This window comes from Marmota monax, unplaced genomic scaffold (genome assembly GCF_021218885.2).
Source record: "Marmota monax isolate L192 unplaced genomic scaffold, Marmota_monax_Labrador192_F-V1.1 WCK01_AAM20220418_F8-fsc00008, whole genome shotgun sequence".
NCBI lineage: Eukaryota > Metazoa > Chordata > Mammalia > Rodentia > Sciuridae > Marmota > Marmota monax.
Window position 1 is genome coordinate 18,944,836 of NW_026694432.1, and position 18,154 is coordinate 18,962,989.

The 18,154-nt window shown below is 39.6% G+C and overlaps 1 protein-coding gene and 1 non-coding gene across 5 annotated transcripts in view; one reads left to right on the plus strand and one right to left on the minus strand.

Annotated features, from left to right (window-relative positions):
• Positions 1–1,845: 1,845 nt before the first annotated feature.
• The window catches only part of Gmeb1 (glucocorticoid modulatory element binding protein 1), a 45,384-nt gene continuing 29,075 nt past the window's right edge, over positions 1,846–18,154 (minus strand). For all 4 annotated transcript variants that reach the window (XM_046469420.2, XM_046469421.2, XM_046469422.2 and 1 more), the window contains exons 7-10: positions 16,668–16,799; positions 14,956–15,093; positions 11,441–11,563; positions 1,846–7,241 (exon numbers count right to left, since the gene is read on the minus strand). In XM_046469420.2, the coding sequence (XP_046325376.1) occupies positions 6,541–7,241; positions 11,441–11,563; positions 14,956–15,093; positions 16,668–16,799 (1,094 nt within the window). In that variant the 3' untranslated portion in view covers positions 1,846–6,540. The remainder of the gene's footprint in view (positions 7,242–11,440; positions 11,564–14,955; positions 15,094–16,667; positions 16,800–18,154) is intronic.
• Positions 9,869–9,978, plus strand: LOC124075435 (U6 spliceosomal RNA). The gene has a single exon (XR_006846052.1). It is a non-coding gene; the product is annotated as a U6 spliceosomal RNA (small nuclear RNA).

Sequence of the window (18,154 nt, forward strand, 5' to 3'; positions counted from 1 at the left end):
AGATATGCCTCAGTTCCAGTCAAGAGTTATTATAAGGAAATGTGAACCAACTTTTGTAAGAAAACTACTGATGTTGTTGGGTTTGTTTTGGTTTAATAAAAACTGTATCTTGGGGCTGGGGTTGTGGCTCAATGTTAGAGCACCTAGCATGTGTAAGGCACTGGGTTCTATTCTCAGCACCGCATATAAATAAGTATAAATAAGTAAAATAAAGGCCCATTAATGACTAAAAAATATTTTAAAAGAAAAACTGTATCTTGTCTTTTTTTCATATGAACCATCCTAATGTTTGAAACTCGACATATATATGTACCTGATGTACTAGGGATTTGAACCCAGGGATGTTCTGCCACCACTGAACTATATCTCCAACCCTTTTTATTTTCATTAAGATACACTCTCCCTAAATTGCCCAGGATGGCCTTGAACTTGCAATTCTCCTGCCTCAGCCTGTAACAGGGGTTCACTTGATGCTTTGACTATATCCCTGTGGCTTTGTTCTTTTTCTCAATCTTTTTTCCCTAAATATTCTCCTCTCTGATTTTCTTTTGCCTAAACTTCTTCCTGATCTCTCCTCTCTAATCTCATTTTCTTTGAATCACCTCTATAAAAGCCCCCTGTTCCTGCTGATGAGCAGAATCATACAGCCTTTGGGACAGGAATCCCCTGCATTTCTCCTTTGCTAGCAAAGCAATAAACCTTCTTTTTCCTTTTTCTCAAAACAGTTTCCTGATTATTGGATTGACATCCAGACAAGGACTGAGCTTTTGGCAATAAGCCTGCTGAGTTGCTGGGATTATAGGTATATGCCTCCATGACCGACTGCATATTTATATTTCTCAAAAGACACGTATAAAAAGGTTGGGGCTGGGGATATAGTCAGTAACAGAACATTTTCCCAGCATACTTAAGGCCTGGGTTCCATTCCCAGCACTGAGGGGGGAAAAAAAAAAAGTTCACAGAGGAATGATTTATAATCATTCCAAGGTGGAAGTTACCCAAGTGCTCATTATTGGTCAAATGCTTCAGTTCTGGCATAGCTAGTTTCTATAGAGCAATGAGAAAAAACTAACAACTTCATATAATATTATGGATGAGTGGCATAAACACAATGTTGAGTGAAAAATCCACTAACAAAAAGGTTCAAAAAGAAGCAAAAATAAACTGTGTTAGAGAACTGGAGAATAGTTACCCTTGCAGGGTGAGGTGTTGGTAATGTTTGCTTTCCTCGATCTGCATGCTGGTTTCATGGGTGTGTCAATAAAATTGTCAAATTTATCAAGTTATACATCTATGATTTCCCATATGCAAATTCAATAAAACAGAAATGTGAATTGAAATAAATTTGCAGGCTGAAACATTGCTGTGAGTCTCCGGTTTGCTCTATAGTTTATAGACTTTGTTAGAGAAAACAAGTTAGAGAGAGAGAGAGAAAAAAAAAAAGCAAATAAATATATCTACATTTTGAAATGCAAGTAAACCCTTCTAGAGAAGCCCATGGGGAACCTGTGTTTGTGAGTCCTCACCAAGCCTCACATTTTCTCTTCTTTCTTTTTTCCTGTGGTGCTGGGGATGGAACCTAGGGCTTACCATATACTAGGCAAACATCTCTATCACGGGGCTATATCCTCACTCACCATACTTTTTTTTTTTTTTTTTGAGGTACTGAGGATTTAAGCCAGGGGCACTTTACCACTGAGCTACATCTCCAGCCCTTTTTATTTTGAGACAGAGTCTCACTAAATTGCTCAGGCTGCCCTTGAACTTTCAATCCTCTTGCCTCATCCTCTGGAGTGGCTGGGATTACAGACATGTGCCAACATGCCCAGTCCCACATTTACTCTATTGTAAACCAAACCGACTATTTATTCATGTTCTCAAACTACAAAGATAGATCCATATATACCAAATTCCAAGACATGACTACCAGTAGTGGTACAGAAATGGAAACCAGAGATAACATGAGGAAAGCCCAGAGCAATTTCACAATGCAGAATGCAGGGTGTGGGTTCTGTTATGTTGAAAGGCTCAGAAGACATAATACAAACTTCAGGTACTACCTAGGCAAGGTGATAGAGGCCTGTAGTCTTACTGCCTAGGAAGCATGATGCAGGAGGATCACAAGTTGGAGGGTAGCCTCAGCAACTTAATGAAACCCTGTCTTAAAATTATAATAATAATAATTAAAAAAAAGACCAGTAATTTGGCTCAGTGATAGAATGCCCCTGAATTCAATCCCTACTCCCAAAACCCTCCAGAAAAAAGTTGAAAATTGCAGGGTAAATTGGTGCACACCTGTAATCCAAACAACACTCAGGAGGCTGAGGCAGGAGGATTGCAAGTTCAAGCAACTTAGAGCCTGTCAAAAATAAGAATGGCTGAGAATGTAGTTCAATGGTAAAGCATCCTGGTTTAACTCCAGTATTGGGGAAAAAAAAAGAGTTGAAAGTTACTGCACTGACCTGGCAGAAAGGCAGAATTAATGAAACAGAAAAAGACAAGGATGAAGGAGTGTATACAGAGGGGATTAAAAATAAAGTAAGTCAAATTGCATAACTAAGGGCAAAGGTGTTCCAGTCTTGAGAAGGAAACCTGGAAAGAACTCAAATGGTACTAAAATAGAAATTCAAGGGACAGAGTCTAAATCTGGCAGAACCAATTCCTTGGGGTCCCTGACAACCATGGATCTTATGAAAGTACATTATAGACTACCCAATAATTTCCCATGGAGAGACTGGGGATGTAGCTCAACGTTGGAGCACTTGGTTAGCTTGTGCAAACCCTTGGGTTTAATTCCCAGCACTACCAAAAAAAAAAAAAAAAAAAAAAAAATTCCAGGGAGGGATCATCCTAAGTGAAAGGGATCTGTCCTACCTCCAGGGAAGTGATCAGTTGTATTACGAAAGTTGTCTGAAATGCAGGAGCTAGGCTGGTGTCCCTTTTTTGACTGAGAGAACTATTTCCTAAGTAGTATTGTCCAAGGTGAATCATAACCTTATGTCTATTTTCAGGATTCAACCTTTTTTTTTCCTTTCTAACTCTTGAGAGTTTTAAAACCTGGGTCAGTTAGAACTCAGTCAACTAGTAATTCCATATTTCATGCTTTAATCTTGCTATGGTTATAACTCTGTACTCACCACCATATACTCACCTCTACTGCCTTTTGACACAGGGTAAATGGCCACCATTAAAGAATATCAAAGCCACCTTAACTGTTAATTTCTAACACTGAATTTACACTGACCCTCCTTTCCTAATATGAACATAGGTGTGTAAAAAATGCACTCTGAAGTGATTGTGAATCTTCAATATTCATGTATATGGTCCATTTTTACTTCAGAATCACTACTTTGGGGGGCAGGTTAGATATGGAAATTAAGAAGGATATGGGAATAAGGCACGGACCAAACAGGGACATGGCCAAGACAAGACAGTTGTACAGTTGACTCAGGCCTTTGGAGAAACCACATGGCAGGGTCTGGAGCATTTCCCCTTTACCAGCTAGACTCCAGTCCTACACCAGATTCAGCCCTGGTTTCATTTGATGGAAACCTGGAGAAGCCCAGGTACACTCATTTTTCTCCAGTGAGGCACTCTCAGGAGATTGCCCATCCACTGACTCTGCCTGCCTCTGCAGGCAGAAGCAGCAAGAGATTAAAGATTTTTTCTCTTTTATGAACCCCGCCGTGAGTTAGGAGCTTGACCCTTTGCTTTCTTATCTCCAGGCCAACAACCCTGTAGCTGCACTCACCTCCATGTTTCAGAATCTCATTGGAGGTGGCTTCTCACCTTTTTGTTTCTTTGGCACAATCCTGAAATCTATAGACCAATTCTCAGAATAATGTTTTTCAATGCATAAAATAAGATACATAGGATTACAAAAGAAACCAAATATATTGGAAGATTGACAACAACTCCAGAGGTTTGGAGAAGTAACTCCTTGAATGTAGGCACTGTCTTCATCTTTGCACTTCTGGTGCCTAGCACAAAGCCTGGCACATAAGTGGTATTCATAAATGTTTATTTAATGAATGAATAGAAAGATAGATGGCTCCTATCAAATCAGCCTGAGGAGATTCATTGCAGCTGCTTGTGCACGTATCAGGGGCTTGCTGATGTCTCACCCCAGTTAAAATCACCTAGACCAGGGAGTCAGGGAACTCACACAGAGCAATGGCTACTACAGCAGCTAATAATGACAGGTCATTGGAAGACCAGCAAAACAGTAAAGCTCATGTATTTCACCAGCTGGAATATTCAGAAAGTCAACAGGTTGTGTCTTCAGGAGATCTCTTGACATTGGAAGCATGATGTTCATGCTACCTTATACACTACCAACAGCTCTGATGGGGAAAAGAAAGAAACTTGAGCTAGCTCACCAAAATCTTTAGGTTCCTCTGCTATTCTGAATTGGTCCTCTCATTTCTGGGAAAGAGAAAAGTATCCCTAAAGATCACAATAGGGATGAGATGTGCCTTTCTAGATTCAAGTAGTAGCTTCAGTCTTTAGACAGAGATTTTGTTTATGTACCAGGAGAAAAACTAAAGAAGCAGATAACAGAAGCCACTTCCCTCACTAAAGATATGTAAAAGGCCAAAGATTTTTTTCTAAACTGAATGCTAAGTCTACTAAATATTTTGAAAAGAAAAATCAAACCCTAATTTTAAAGCTGAAACCACTACTTGTACAGAGTTCAGAAGTCTCACTCTTACAACTTTTAAGATTGACCCTCCCCAGTTAGAGGGCTTCTCTGGCTATATGCAGCCATCCAAGGGATGGCAGAACACAATTTTCACTGGCTTTGATACAGTTTCCAACATCTGTTGGGAAAAAACACACCTTCAGAGAAAAGCCTTCTTTAAAAAAAAAGAAGAAAGAAAAAAGGAAAGAAACTACAGGTCAAAGATTTGCTTTTAATTAAAAAAAAAAAAATCCTCCCATTCCTAAAGTGTGTGCTTTTTTTTTTTTTTTTTTTTTACCTATTTTTTCATTAAAGTTGCCTGTAGTTTCCCTATATTATCCTGGTGCAGTAAACAATGAAGTCAAAGAAACAACAAAAAAACAGGGTCTACTCTTATCCCAAACACTGAAGAGGACCGGTCAAAGAGAAGGAATCATAGCACAAAAAAAAAAAAAAAAATTGCCAGCTCTAAATATACAAACAACATTTAGGAAAACAAAAACAAAACACGACATTACTACTGACATTCCTGGTACATTTCCTATAATATAATGTCACAGATAATGTTTCTTTCCCAGGGAGTCCAGCTCACTCAAGAGGAGACATTTAGTTGGTGCCTCAGGAAAGGCTGGGGGTGTTACCAGTTTTCCCTGCCAAGCCTAAGGCTTTTTATGAGCTCAGTATCTCACAGAAACATCTGTGGTATAAATGAATCTAAAAGGAGATGAAGGCAGGCAGGCACCTGTCACTGATCTCCAAATCAGCCAAAAAGCTGAAGAGCGTGGGATCCAGAAGACAGATGCCATTAAGAATTGAGGGTAGAGGGGAGAACAAGAGGAAGCACCAGATGAGTGACTGCTTTTGGTTCCAAAGCCAAGGAGGAGGAGGGGGAAAGGCCCCATCAAAGATGGAAGCTGGTCTGAATGAGGAACTCCCCCTGTTCCTGGAGTCATGCAATAAAAATGATGGCCTTGGAGTCCCACCCACAGGCAGCCACACTCTAAAGACCAGAGCAATTTACACCACATCACACAGTTTGCAAATGAAAGAACTGATCCTAGGTTAGGAGGGTAAGTGCTTCTACAAAGTGGGGGGCAAGGAAGCTATCACCCTGAACTTTAAAGCACAGCTGTAGTGTCCCTTGATTTCTATTTCAGCAAAGCCACAGGCCACTGTTATCACTTACTCTGTGAAAATGTACACTTCCACTTATTACTGGCCTCTTTTCAAATGGTACCCCTAGTAACAACCCTCAGAGATCTTAAGTGATATCAGTTGCACCTTTGTAGGTAAGTTAATTCCCTTGCCCCACCCTTGTGAAAGCATTTCCCTTTTTAAGCTGCAGCTAGCATGCTACCTTCCCCTCCAAGCAGAGTTCAACTTCTTTTTGTTTCAGAGTTTTGCACTGCCCTCTGAGAATCCTTTCCAAGATACAAATTAAAAAAAGCATACTTCTGCATCCACATGTGAATGGGTTGCCTTCCAGTGTCAGATCTGTGTTCCAGAGTTTGGTCAATCATCTTTACAAGAATAAAACCACATGCGTACACAGATAGACTAGTCTGGAAAGGGTTTCTGGTTATTTTGATGCCTCCCCTAAAAAAATAACTTTCATGGAGTAAGATGATTAAGACATTGAATGACCTACTCTCAACTGTGGAAGGGCAGTTTGTTTTGTCCATTTTTCAATGAGAGAGTGGGAGGAATCCAACATTTTCAGTTATAACAATGAAATTTTGTTCTAAAAAAAAAAAAAAAAAAGGAAGGATCCTATGTGGAAATGAGTGGGACAATGATAAAAATAAACAAATAATTAAAATTCCAAACCAAAACATATCTCCTGGCCCCGAGATCCCCAGTCAATCCTCTAAGACCACAATCTCCACATTGTGGACTTGGTGCTGGTGTTCTTCCATCTCAGCCACTACTTTCTCCTCAGTCCTCAACTCTGTCTCCAAGATGACTGCTTTGCCCTCAGTGTCTTCAGCTTCAGGGTCTGGGGCTGGGTCAATTTCAATGATGGTCTGCCCATCCTCTGCGGTGCTTTCAACTGCCTGGAGTGCTGAGGTCAGGCCAGACTCCATGGCTACCAGCTCCACAGGGCTCACCATGGTGGTCATGTTGCCCAGGGTGCTTCCATCCTGCATGGTAGTAGAGCTTAGCAGTGCCAAGCTAGATGAAGGGTGGATGGTCACTGTTTCTGGTGAGCTGCTCTTGGCAGAGGAGACCACTGTGGCGTATCGGAAGAGCTGAGGGCCAGAAGGCAGTGTGTGGACAGTCACAGGACTGGAGCCCTGGCTGAGGGTGGCCACTGGAATATTGCCCATGGAAAATGACTGACCCACTGGGGTGATGGTGATGGGTGAGATGACTGTGAATTGAGGTTGCTGCACAGGAGGAGAAGGGCTCAGGACGGTGGTGGAGGCTGGCCGCTGGAGCCGAGGCCTTTTTGGAGGCTTAGGAGTGCTCACAGGCATCAGTACCACATTTTGAACTGTCTGGGATTTCAGCCTATGATCCTGGGCTTGCTTCTTTTGCTCTTCCAACTGGCGTTCCAAGTCTATGGTTAAAAAACAAAAACAAAAAACTGTGTGGTGGGAAATATAATCTTCGGAACATTAAACTGGGAATCAAGAGACATGGAATCCTGCCCTGGTTTATCCACTATGTAGCCTCAGAGAAGAGACTCCACTGTTTTCAAAATGACTAGAATGGATGATTTTAAAACCCCTCCAGTAATTACATTTCTTTGTGTAATTATAGGCAGGGTAACAGTTCAGAATTTTTTCAAGCTGTGATCCTACTTTCAATTCTAAAAGCTCCTCCAGCATTTTGTCAGCTATCACCAAAATGCAAACCAAAGAAGTCTCCAGCTGGTCTTTTTTTTCTCTTTTCCTTTTCACAAGTACAAGTTTTAAATCCAAGGCTTTAGCTGGGCATAGTAATGTACACCTGTGATCCCAACAATTTGGAAGGCTAAGACAGGAAGATTGCCAAATTTGAGGCCAGCCTGGGTAATTTAGTAAGACCATATCTCAAAATTTAAAAACAAAAATGACTGGGGATGTAGCTCAAGCTTAAAGCAGCCCTGGGTTCAATGCCCAGTGCCAATAAGATAAACCCAAGGGCTCAAGCATGCTAAGCACATGCTCTAAAACTGACCTATTTCTCCAGTCTTTTTTATTGATATGTACTAATTGTACATATTTATAGGGTCCTGGTGGTATTTCAATACATGTATATAATATGCAATGATCAGATTAAATAATTGGCATATCTATCACTTCAGAGAGATATCATTTCTTTGTGTTCAAAATATTCAAAATCCTCTCTTCAATTGGGCATGGTGGGTCACGCCTGTAATCCCAGCTGCTCAGGAGGTTGAGGCAGGAGGATTGCAAGTTTAAAGCCAACTCAGCAACTTAGTAAAGTGCTAAGCAACTTAGTGAGAACCTGTCTCTAAATAAAAATAAAGGGTTGGGGACATAGCTCAGTGGTTAAGTGCCCCCATATTCAATCCTTGGTACCTCCTGCCCCCCAAAAAATTCGTCTCTTCACTATTTTGAAATTTCAATTAATGGATTTCAACCATAATGATCCTCTGTGCCAAAGAACATTAGAAGTTATTTTCCTATCCAAGTGCACCCCTGCACCCATTAACCATGTTTTCTCCAACCCTCCTTCCCTCACACCCTTCCCAGACTCTGGCAACCACTATTCTATTCTCTACTTCTCTAAGATCATCCAGTTAGTGTTCTGGCTTAAATATTCCTGCCTAGGTCTATAGATGAAATAAGAAGTATCTGCACAATACATTTGGAATCATTCTAAAAACACAATGGCTCTCAAACTGTCCTTCAAATCAAGATTACCTTGATGGAAAACTACTTTGACTGGAAAACTCCTTTGCTGGTGACCCAAATTGCCAGTCTACCATGAACCCAGAGATGTCTCAAGTGAGTTACAGAATAACTCTCTAAGAATTATAGAACTGAAAGAATTCTTATGGTGCTGGGTATTGAACCCAGGGCCTTGTGCAAGCACTCTACCAACTGAGCTATATCCCCAGTCTGAAAGAAGTCTTAACGGTTCTATCCTCCTATCTCAGCCTCCCAAATTGCTGGGATTACAGGTGTGCACTACCATGCCCAGCAAAAGCCCACATTTCTAACAAAAACCATTCCGCTGCTGGGCATGGTGGCACACCCCTGTAAACATGGCAGCTTGGGAGGCTAAGGCAAGAGGATTGTGAGTTTAAAGCCAGTCTAAGCAACAGTGAGGTGCTAAGCAACTCAGTGAGATCCTGTCTCTAAATAAAAAAATACAAAAAAAGGGCTGGGATGTGGCTCAGTGATTGAGTGCCCCTGAGTTCAATTCCTGGTACCCAAAAAAATAAAAACCCATTCTGCTGATAGATTAAAGTTTCAAGGTAAGAGAAAGTGCCAGGCTAGTAGTAAAATGACAAGAGATCTATCTACTCTAGGCTTTTCTGTCAGATCATTTATCCTCTCAATTATCTATACAGAGTCAAGAGGGAGAATGATCATCCTAGCATTCTCAGGGGGACCAAAACTCAGTGAACTGAAGTTAAAATACAAACTAGATCTGGGTGTGGCAGCACACACTTGTAATCCCAGCAATTTTGGAGATGGAGGCAGGAGAACTGCAAGTTTGAGAACAGCCTGGGCAACTTAGTGAAAAAGGACTAGGAATGTGACTCAGTGGTAAAGGACCTCTGAGTTCTATCCCCAGTACCAAATAACAACAATGACAAATATATAAACTAGATGTAAAAAAATAAGCTTGAAACAATGTTTTGTTTTTTAATTTTTTTGTAGTTGTAGATGGACAGAATGCCTTTATTTTATTTGTTTATTTTCATGTGGTGCTGAGGATTGAACCCAGTGCCTCACGCATACCAGGCAAGTGCTCTGCCACTGAGCTATAGCCCCAGCTCCATTAAGACAATGTTTTTAAAACAACAGTATTTTAACATGTCAATGTTAAAATATTTTAAGCCCCAGTACCATAAAACAAAAACAAGATCTAATTTGAAAATGATCACAAAGTCTTGATTGTAAAAAGAGTTAAATTACCTAGGTGCTTGTAATTTCTGACTACCATAAATAATGGTGAAGGTGCAAAATTTATATCTACCAAAAGAAGCAGTATCAATAATGTAAAAATGAGCTTGCTTCAATAGCACATATACTAAAATTGGAATGATATAGAGATTAGCGATTAGCATGGCCCCTGCATAAGACCACACGCAACTTTGTAAAGCATTCCATATTTTTATGAAGTTTTATTTTTATGAATGCAGTTTATTCTAAAAAAAAATAATAATGTAAAATGACGAAGATTTGGGCTGGGTTGAGGCTCAGTGGTTGAACTCTTGCCTCACCTGTGTAAGGCACTGTATTCGATTCTCAGCACCACATAAAAAAATAAATTAATACTTTTGTGGTAGTTCAGCAGTAGTCTTATTTCTGGGAAAGCTTACAAACCATACAAAGTTGGAAGCATAACTTAAATGGTGGTAAGACTCAAATGAGAAAAAGTAAAGAAAAAAAGAGAGGGGCGGGGGAGAGAGAGAAAGACAAAACAAAAAACAAACCTGTGGGAACAGCCAGGAGAGTGTAGAGGAACCATGAGAATGCCAACAATACTTAAACTCCCTTTTTTAAAAAAGGGATTTTTTTTTGGCTTAAAATATTTTACTCTAAATGAATTTATGTCAGCGGTCAATAAAAGAATGTCACTAATACACTGTGGACACCTTTTGCAATGTAAATTCATGCCCCCTCTTTTTTTTTTACATGGTGAACTTCAACCTAGCAATTATTAAAATGAAGGAAGGATCCTTCAGTTAATCTAAAATTTTGTTTTATAAAATGTCACAGATCCATTCATATTTTTGTCTTGTTCTTCCAATTGCTATATACAACTTTCAGAGCTCTTGTATTTGGAAGGCTAGAAGAGCCCAGACTTTGAAAATAGTGTCTTGGTTTCACTATTTTTGTTTCCTCTCTCTTTTTTTTTTAAACTAAAGCTATATAAAGCTTATGGATTAAGCAGAATAAATTTCTAAATATATAAATAAATAAATAAATAAATAGAGTTGTGGCTCAGCAGTGGCGCGCTCGCCTAGCACATGTAAGGCCCTGGATTTGATCTTTAGTACCACATAAAAATAAATAAATAAAATAAAAATATGTGTCCAACTACAACTAAAAAAATAAATATTTAAAAAAACCCAAGGGCTGGGATGGTGGCTCAGCGGTAGAGTGCTCCCCTAGCATGGACAGGACCCGGGTTCGATCCTCAGCACCACATAAAAAAATAAAGGCATTGTGTTGTGTCCATTTACACCTAAAAATAAATATTAAAAAAATAAATAAATAAAATAAAATAAAAAACCCCAAAGATATTGTGTCCATCTACAACTAGAAAAATGTTTCAAAAAATGACAAAGATTAATTTGTGTCTTCTGTCACCAACATTATTTGATTAATGAAGCAATCTAGCAGACATCTTACTCCTCCAAAAGATACAGAAGGATCATGGTGTTGGCTTCCCTCTTTTTTCCTTTGTTTTAATCCACCTTTCCTCAGGTGGATTGTTTGTTTTTCAAAAAGCAAAAAGCAAAATCTGATATATAAAATTAAAAAAAAAAAAAAGTCAGTCTCAACAAACATTAACAAGGAAATGGCAAGATTCAAGGACATTGGTATATGTACTAAGGAGAGAAATACACACCTGTCAGAGTATAGAGAAATTGCTCTTCTCCTTGCTCTACTTGGTTCCTTCTGTTGTCCAAAACCTTCTTAACTGTGTCCATTAGGCCAAAGGTATGTGCCACATTGTTGAGAACAGCAGCATCTATTTAAAACAAAATACATGCCTATAGAGTAAAAAACAAATGTTCTACCAGCTTCCTGTTGTGCTATTGATAAATATGAAACAATCCAGACATTATGAAATTTTCCTCATTGCATTTTAATAATTTCTATACAAAGATTTATCACATGTATAAATGCTTTTTTATTTAATTGTTACACCTATGTCTTTCCATATAAAGAAAGAAAGAAATCAGAAAAAAATATCCTCTGTCTGGTTATAAGTTTTTACTTTCAGTATAGAAAACACCGTGGCTTGCCAGGCATGATGGCACATGCCTATAATCCCAGCAGCTTGGGAAGCCGAGGCAGGAGGATTGCAAATTCAAACCCAGCCTTAGCAACTTAGACCCTATCTCAAAATAAAATACAAAAAAAGGTCTGGAGATACAGCTCAGTGGCTAAGTGCCCTGTGGTTCAATCCAAAGAAAGAAAAGAGAAGAGAAAACAAAAGAAAAGAAAAAAAAAAAAGAAAGAAAATGTTGTGGCTAGACTAGATAAGACTTAAATTTGTTTATTTTGTTTTTTTTGGTTCTGGGGATCGAACCCAGGGCCTTGCGCATGCAAGGCAAGCAGTCTACCAACTGAACTATATCCCCAGCCCCCAAGACCTAAGTTTGAAAACTAGTTTTGCTAGTTTTATGGTTGTTCTTTTGGTACTGGGAATTGAACCTAGGGCCTCACCCCTGCTAAGCACTGACTCTAGTTTTGCTACTATCTATGTGACCTACGGTAGGTCATTTCACTCCCTCAGTTTTCCCATCTGAAACAAATAGAACTGATAATACTTATTCTGTAAATACTTACTCTGTAAAATAGATATGAGGATTAGAAATATATTTTAAGTGTCACATGTGAGGACTGGTATGCAATATTATTATTATTATTATTTTTTTCGATACTAGGGATTGAACCCAGGGGCACTCAACCACTGAGTCACATTTCCAGCATTTTTGCAGGGGTGCTGGGGATCAAACCCAGGGCCTTGTGTCTGCAAGGCAAACACTCTACCAATTGAGCTATATCCTCAGCTCCCCAGCCGCTTTTTTAATATTTTATTTTGAGCCGGTCTCGCTAAGTTGCTGAGGCTGGCCTTGAACCTGTGATCCTCCTGCTTCAGCTCCCCAAGCCACTGGGATTACAGGCATGCACCACTATCTCTGGCAGGTATGCAATATTATTTTTTAAATATTTATTTATTTTTAGTTGTAGTTGGACACAATACCTTTATTTTATTTATTTATTTTTATGCGGTGCTAAGGATCAAACCCAGGGCCTCACATGTGTTAGGTGAGCACTCTACCACTGAGCCACAACCCCAGCCCCCAATATTATTATTAATAGTATTACTTCTGGGGCTGGGGATATGGTTCTGTGGTAGAGTGCTTGCCTGGCATGCTTGAGGCCCTGGGTTCATTCCCCAGAACTACCACCACCACCCCCCCACACACACACACAAAGTATTATCTCTATTCCCTTTTAGAAAAGTTTTCTTTTCTTTGAAAGGGGAAATTGAACCCATGGGTATTTTACCACTGAGATACATCACCAGTCCTTTTTGAGACAGGATCTCCCTAAGATGCTGAGGCTAGTATCAAACTTGCAATCCCCCTGTCTTAGCCTTCTGAGTCACTGTGCCTACATGTTCCATAAAAGTTCTTGAAAATTTTGTCAGTAGCTGGGTGTGGTGGCACATGCTTGCAATCCTAGCTACTTGGGAGGTTGGGGAAGGAGGACTATAAGTCCAAGGCCAGTCCAGGCAACTTATCGAGACTCTCTCAAAACAAAAAAGTAAAATGGGCTGGAAACATAGCTTATACATGTGGCCCTGGGTTCAATCCCTAATACTGCAGGGAGTAAAAAGAGTTGTTAGGCTGGGTGTGATGGTACACCTATAATCCCAGGGGCTCAGGAGGCTGAGGCAGGAGGACCACAAGTTCAAACCGGCCTCAGCAATTTAGTCAGGTCCCAAAGCAACTCAGCAAGATTCTGTGTCTGAATAAAATATAAAAAAAAATGGCTGGGGAAGTGGCTCAGTGATTAAGCAGCACTGGGTTCAATCCCTGGTACCAAAATTTTAAAAATAAATAAATAAATAAATATAAATTTAAAAATAGATCAAAATAAATACATAAAAAATATTTTATTTTATTTTTTTCAATGCTGGGGATGAACTCTGGGCCTTGCACATGCTAGGCTAGTTCTCTACCACTAAACCACATCCCCAGCCCCCCAAATTTTAAAATTTTGACAGTGTCTCCCCTAAGTTGCCAAGGTTGGCCTGGAACTTGTGATCCTCCTGCTTCAGTTTCCTGAGTTGCTAGGATTACAGTTGTGTACCACCATGCCTGGCTTCATTTCTTTTTTTAAATCCCACTGGAATTTTATTGAGATTGCACTGAATCCATAGAATTCCTCTATTCTTTTTTCTCCTCTTTTTATTTTCTGGTGCTGGGGATTGGACCCAGGACCTTGTGCATGCTAGGCAAATACTCCACCACTGAGATATAGCCCCAGTCCTCAGCTTTATTTTTTTTTAATATTTATTTTTTAGTTGTAGTTGGACACAATGGCTTTATTTTTTTTATTTATATGTGGTGCCAAAGATCGAACCCAGGACCTTGCACATGCTAGGCGAGTGCTCTATTGCTGAGCCACAACCCCAGCCCCTCAGCTTCATTTTTTTGCTTGGACTAATCTTTTAAACTCTCCCAGTTCATCTTCTTATTTCCACTTATGACCCATAAACTCTCCAGAGAGCAACCAGAGTGATCTTTTAAAAATATAAATCCTACTACTCATACTCTGACTACTTCTATTGAAGCTAAAGGATCACAAGTTGGAACTTAGTGAAACCTAGTTTAAAAAGAATTGGGGATGTAGCTCAGTGGTAAAGTACCTTTTGTTCAATACCCAGTACCAAAACTAATCATCATCATCATCTAAAACCAGATAGATTTTTCTAATTTTCAGACTTACACACCTTACACACACACACACGTATATACACACATTGCTTCTCAGCCTTTTGGCTAAGATCAAGCATACATACACACACACATTCATATATATACAATAGAGAGAGAGCGCGTGAGTTAGAGAGTGAATATGGGGCAGGGGTATGGAGAAAGTGCTTCTTTCTGGCACTATTTATAAAGGAAAAACTACATGTAGAAAAAACAGCCAGACCTGAGTTTAAAACCCAGTTATGAACTTTAAACAAGTGACTTAATTTTTATGAGCCTTATTTTCCTTTATCTGTAAAATGGAGATAATGATATTTGTACTTCAGAGTTGCTGTGAGACTAAAAGGACCTGCCCACAGTTGTTGAGTATTTGATAAATGACCACTGTTGTTAGGATCAGTGCACTCACCTGTGACCTGGAAGGGAGTCTGGATGAGCCGCTGCTGAACTCCCCTTAGGAGCTCCTCTATTTCCTTCTGTATGTTGCAGACAACCTCTTCCATCAGGCCTACATCAGCTATTCCTTTCCAAAACATCAATGTGTCCTCTGGCACAAGAGGATAAGATAGAGGGTAAACAAAGAAAGCTACCTAGGCACATCTCTACAATATTTAATTCAAAATTATTTCAATTCAAAAGGATTTCTTGTTGGGTTGTTACTGGAAAAAGGGAAAGAACTTTGGGACATTAGCTGCCTTCCTGAGTTGTTACTTAATTATTTGGCCCCTTCAGTCACTTAGGAGCTTGCCTCAATTTGTCATACCCTTATTTTGTTATGGCTCTGTCTATAAAAACAGATAATTAAATAAATTAAAAAATTAAAAAACAAAAAAGAAAAAGATATTTTCTTCTAATAGATAGCAAGCGAAATATTAAACATTAAATATTTATTATTAAGTATTAATTACATTCAAATTTAATTTTAAGTTGGATAATATTTAATATTATTAAGTTAAAATAATAAAGATATTAAACTAAATATTAATTAAAAGATATACTCTCCCTTATTGGATAGATATCACTATAAGCTCCCCGGGGGGCCTGGGGTTGTGGGCTCAGTGGTAGAGCGCTTGCCTAGCACGTGTGAGGCACTGGGTTCAATTCTCAGCACCACATAAAATAAAGGTATTGAGTTCATCTACAACTAAAAACATATTTAAAAAAAAAAAAGTTCCCTGAGGGAGGTTGCCATGTCTTTTCATTTATGCACCTAGAATCTTGCAACATAATTACCAATTAAATGTTTATTAGATGAATTAATAAATGAAGAATGATATTAAGCCTCTCTGATCCCCTCTAAGTAAATCATTAATCCCCATCCTCTGCACCACCCACTATCTAATTTTGCCTTCAGACATCCTTTTTTTTTTGTATCGGAGATTGAACCAGGGGCACTTAACCATTGAGCAATATCCCCAGCCCCACCCCACCCCATTTTTAAATTTTATTTTATTTGGAGAAAGGGTCTCACTGAGTTACTTAGGGCCTCGATAAATTGCTGAGGCTGGCTTTGAACTTGCAATCCTCCTGCCTCAAACTGCTGGGATTACAGGCATGTGCCACTGATTCCTCTGGACATCCTGAAGTTTGAAGAAATGTGCCAAAGTTGGGGGCAATTTGATAGGAGGGAAAATATAGAACACAGAGTCAAACAGCTGATTTCAGCTCTGACACCTATTGGTTGTGTGGCTCATCTTAGGCAAGCTGCTGAACCTTTCCAAATCTTCATGTGTAAAATGTGACTCTGAAGGGCAACTTCATGGATTAAAATAAGATGTTTAACTATGGTTAGTATTATTCATATTAAAAAGCCTTCTTTGTCCATAATCATAGTGATGGTAAGGGTCATAAAAACCTACAGGATACTAGCATGGTGGTGCATGCCTATAATCCTAACAACTTGGGAGGCTGAGGCAGGATGATCACAAGTTCAAGACCAGCCTCAGTAATTTAGCGAGGCCCTAAGCAATTGAGTGAGATATAGTCTCAAAATAAAAAATAAAAGGTGCTGGAGTGTAGCTCAGTGATTAAGCTCCCTTGGGTTTAATTCCCAGTAGCAAAAAAATAAAATAAAATAAAAAACAAACAAACAAAAACCCCATACAAGAATTGGAAAAGTACCTGAAATTTCCTCAGAGTCTTTTTTCACACCCTCCTCTGTGGCCATGGTGACAGCAGCAGTGAGAGCCGAGTTCCATTCCAGTCCTGCCTCTTCCATGCTCTCTTCTGAGATGGCAATCTGTGTGATGCTACCTAAAAGAAGTCCATTACATGTGAGGCCAGTGAATTTTATGCAAAAGCTATAGCTACCTTCTATCTTATACAGACACACAGCCCATGTTATTTTAACATGCTCGCTTTGTCAGGTGAGGTGGTATATGCTGAATCAGGAGCCTGAGGCAGGGGGATAGCAGGTTCAAAGCCAATCTCAGCAACTTAGCAAGAACCTAAGCAACTGAGCGAGGCCCTGTCTCAAAATAAAACATAAGGCCGGGCGCAGTGGCACACACCTATAAACCCAGTGGCTTGGGAGGCTAAGGCAAGAGGATCACAAGTTCCTCAACACAATTGCCTCATCATCACAATTGCCTCAACAATTTAGCAAGGCGCTAAGCAACTCAGTGAGATCCTGTCTCTAAATAAAATACACAATTAGGGCTGGGGATGTGGCTCAGTGGTCTAGTGCCCCCGAGTTCAATCACCAGTACAAAAAAAAAAAAAAAGGGCTGGGGATGTGGCTTATTGGTTAAACACCCAAGGGTTCAATCCCTGGTATTAAATAAACAAACAAACAAACAAACATGCTCACTTCTTGCCTGCAGGTCCATGCTTTAAGAACTAGACTCCTAGCTGAGCATAGTGGTGTACGCCTGTAATCCCAGCAGCTGGGGAAGCTGAGGCAGCCTCAGCAAAAAAGTGGGGCACTGGGCTGGGGTTGTGGCTCAGAGGTAGAGCATTCGCCTAGCATGCGTGAGGCACTGGGTTCGATCCTCAGCACCACATAAAAATAAAATGAAGATATTGTGTCTACCTAAAACTAAAGTAAATAAATAAATATTAAAAAAAAAAAAAGTGAGGCACTAAGCAATCCAGTGAGACCCTGTCTCTACATAAAATAACAAAATTTGGCTAGAGATGTGGTTCAGTAGCCAAATGCCCCCAAGTTCAACTCCCAGTACTAAAAAAAAAAAAAAAAAAAGAACTAGACTCTTAAGCAAGCTAGGATGATTATTGGATTTTCTAAATAAAACCTGCCCTGCAAAAGAAAGGCTTTTTTACTCTGAATACAAAGGGAAAGATTGCTAGGAATGTAGCTCAATTGCAGAGCACTTGCCTAGCACTAGCAGGTGTGAAGCCCTAGGTTCATTCCCCAGCACAGAAAAAGAAAAGAAAAAAGAATGGGGTAGGAGGGAAAGATAGGCAGATAACTTACAAAATCATGAAAGGAAGCTGGGAACAGTGGTGCACACCTGTAATCACAGTGGCTCAGGAGAATTATAAATTCAAATCCAGCCTCAGCAACTTAGTGAGGCCCTAAGTAACTTAGCAAGACCCTACCTCTAAACAAAATATAAAAAAGGGCTGGGGATGTGGTTCAGTGGTTAAGT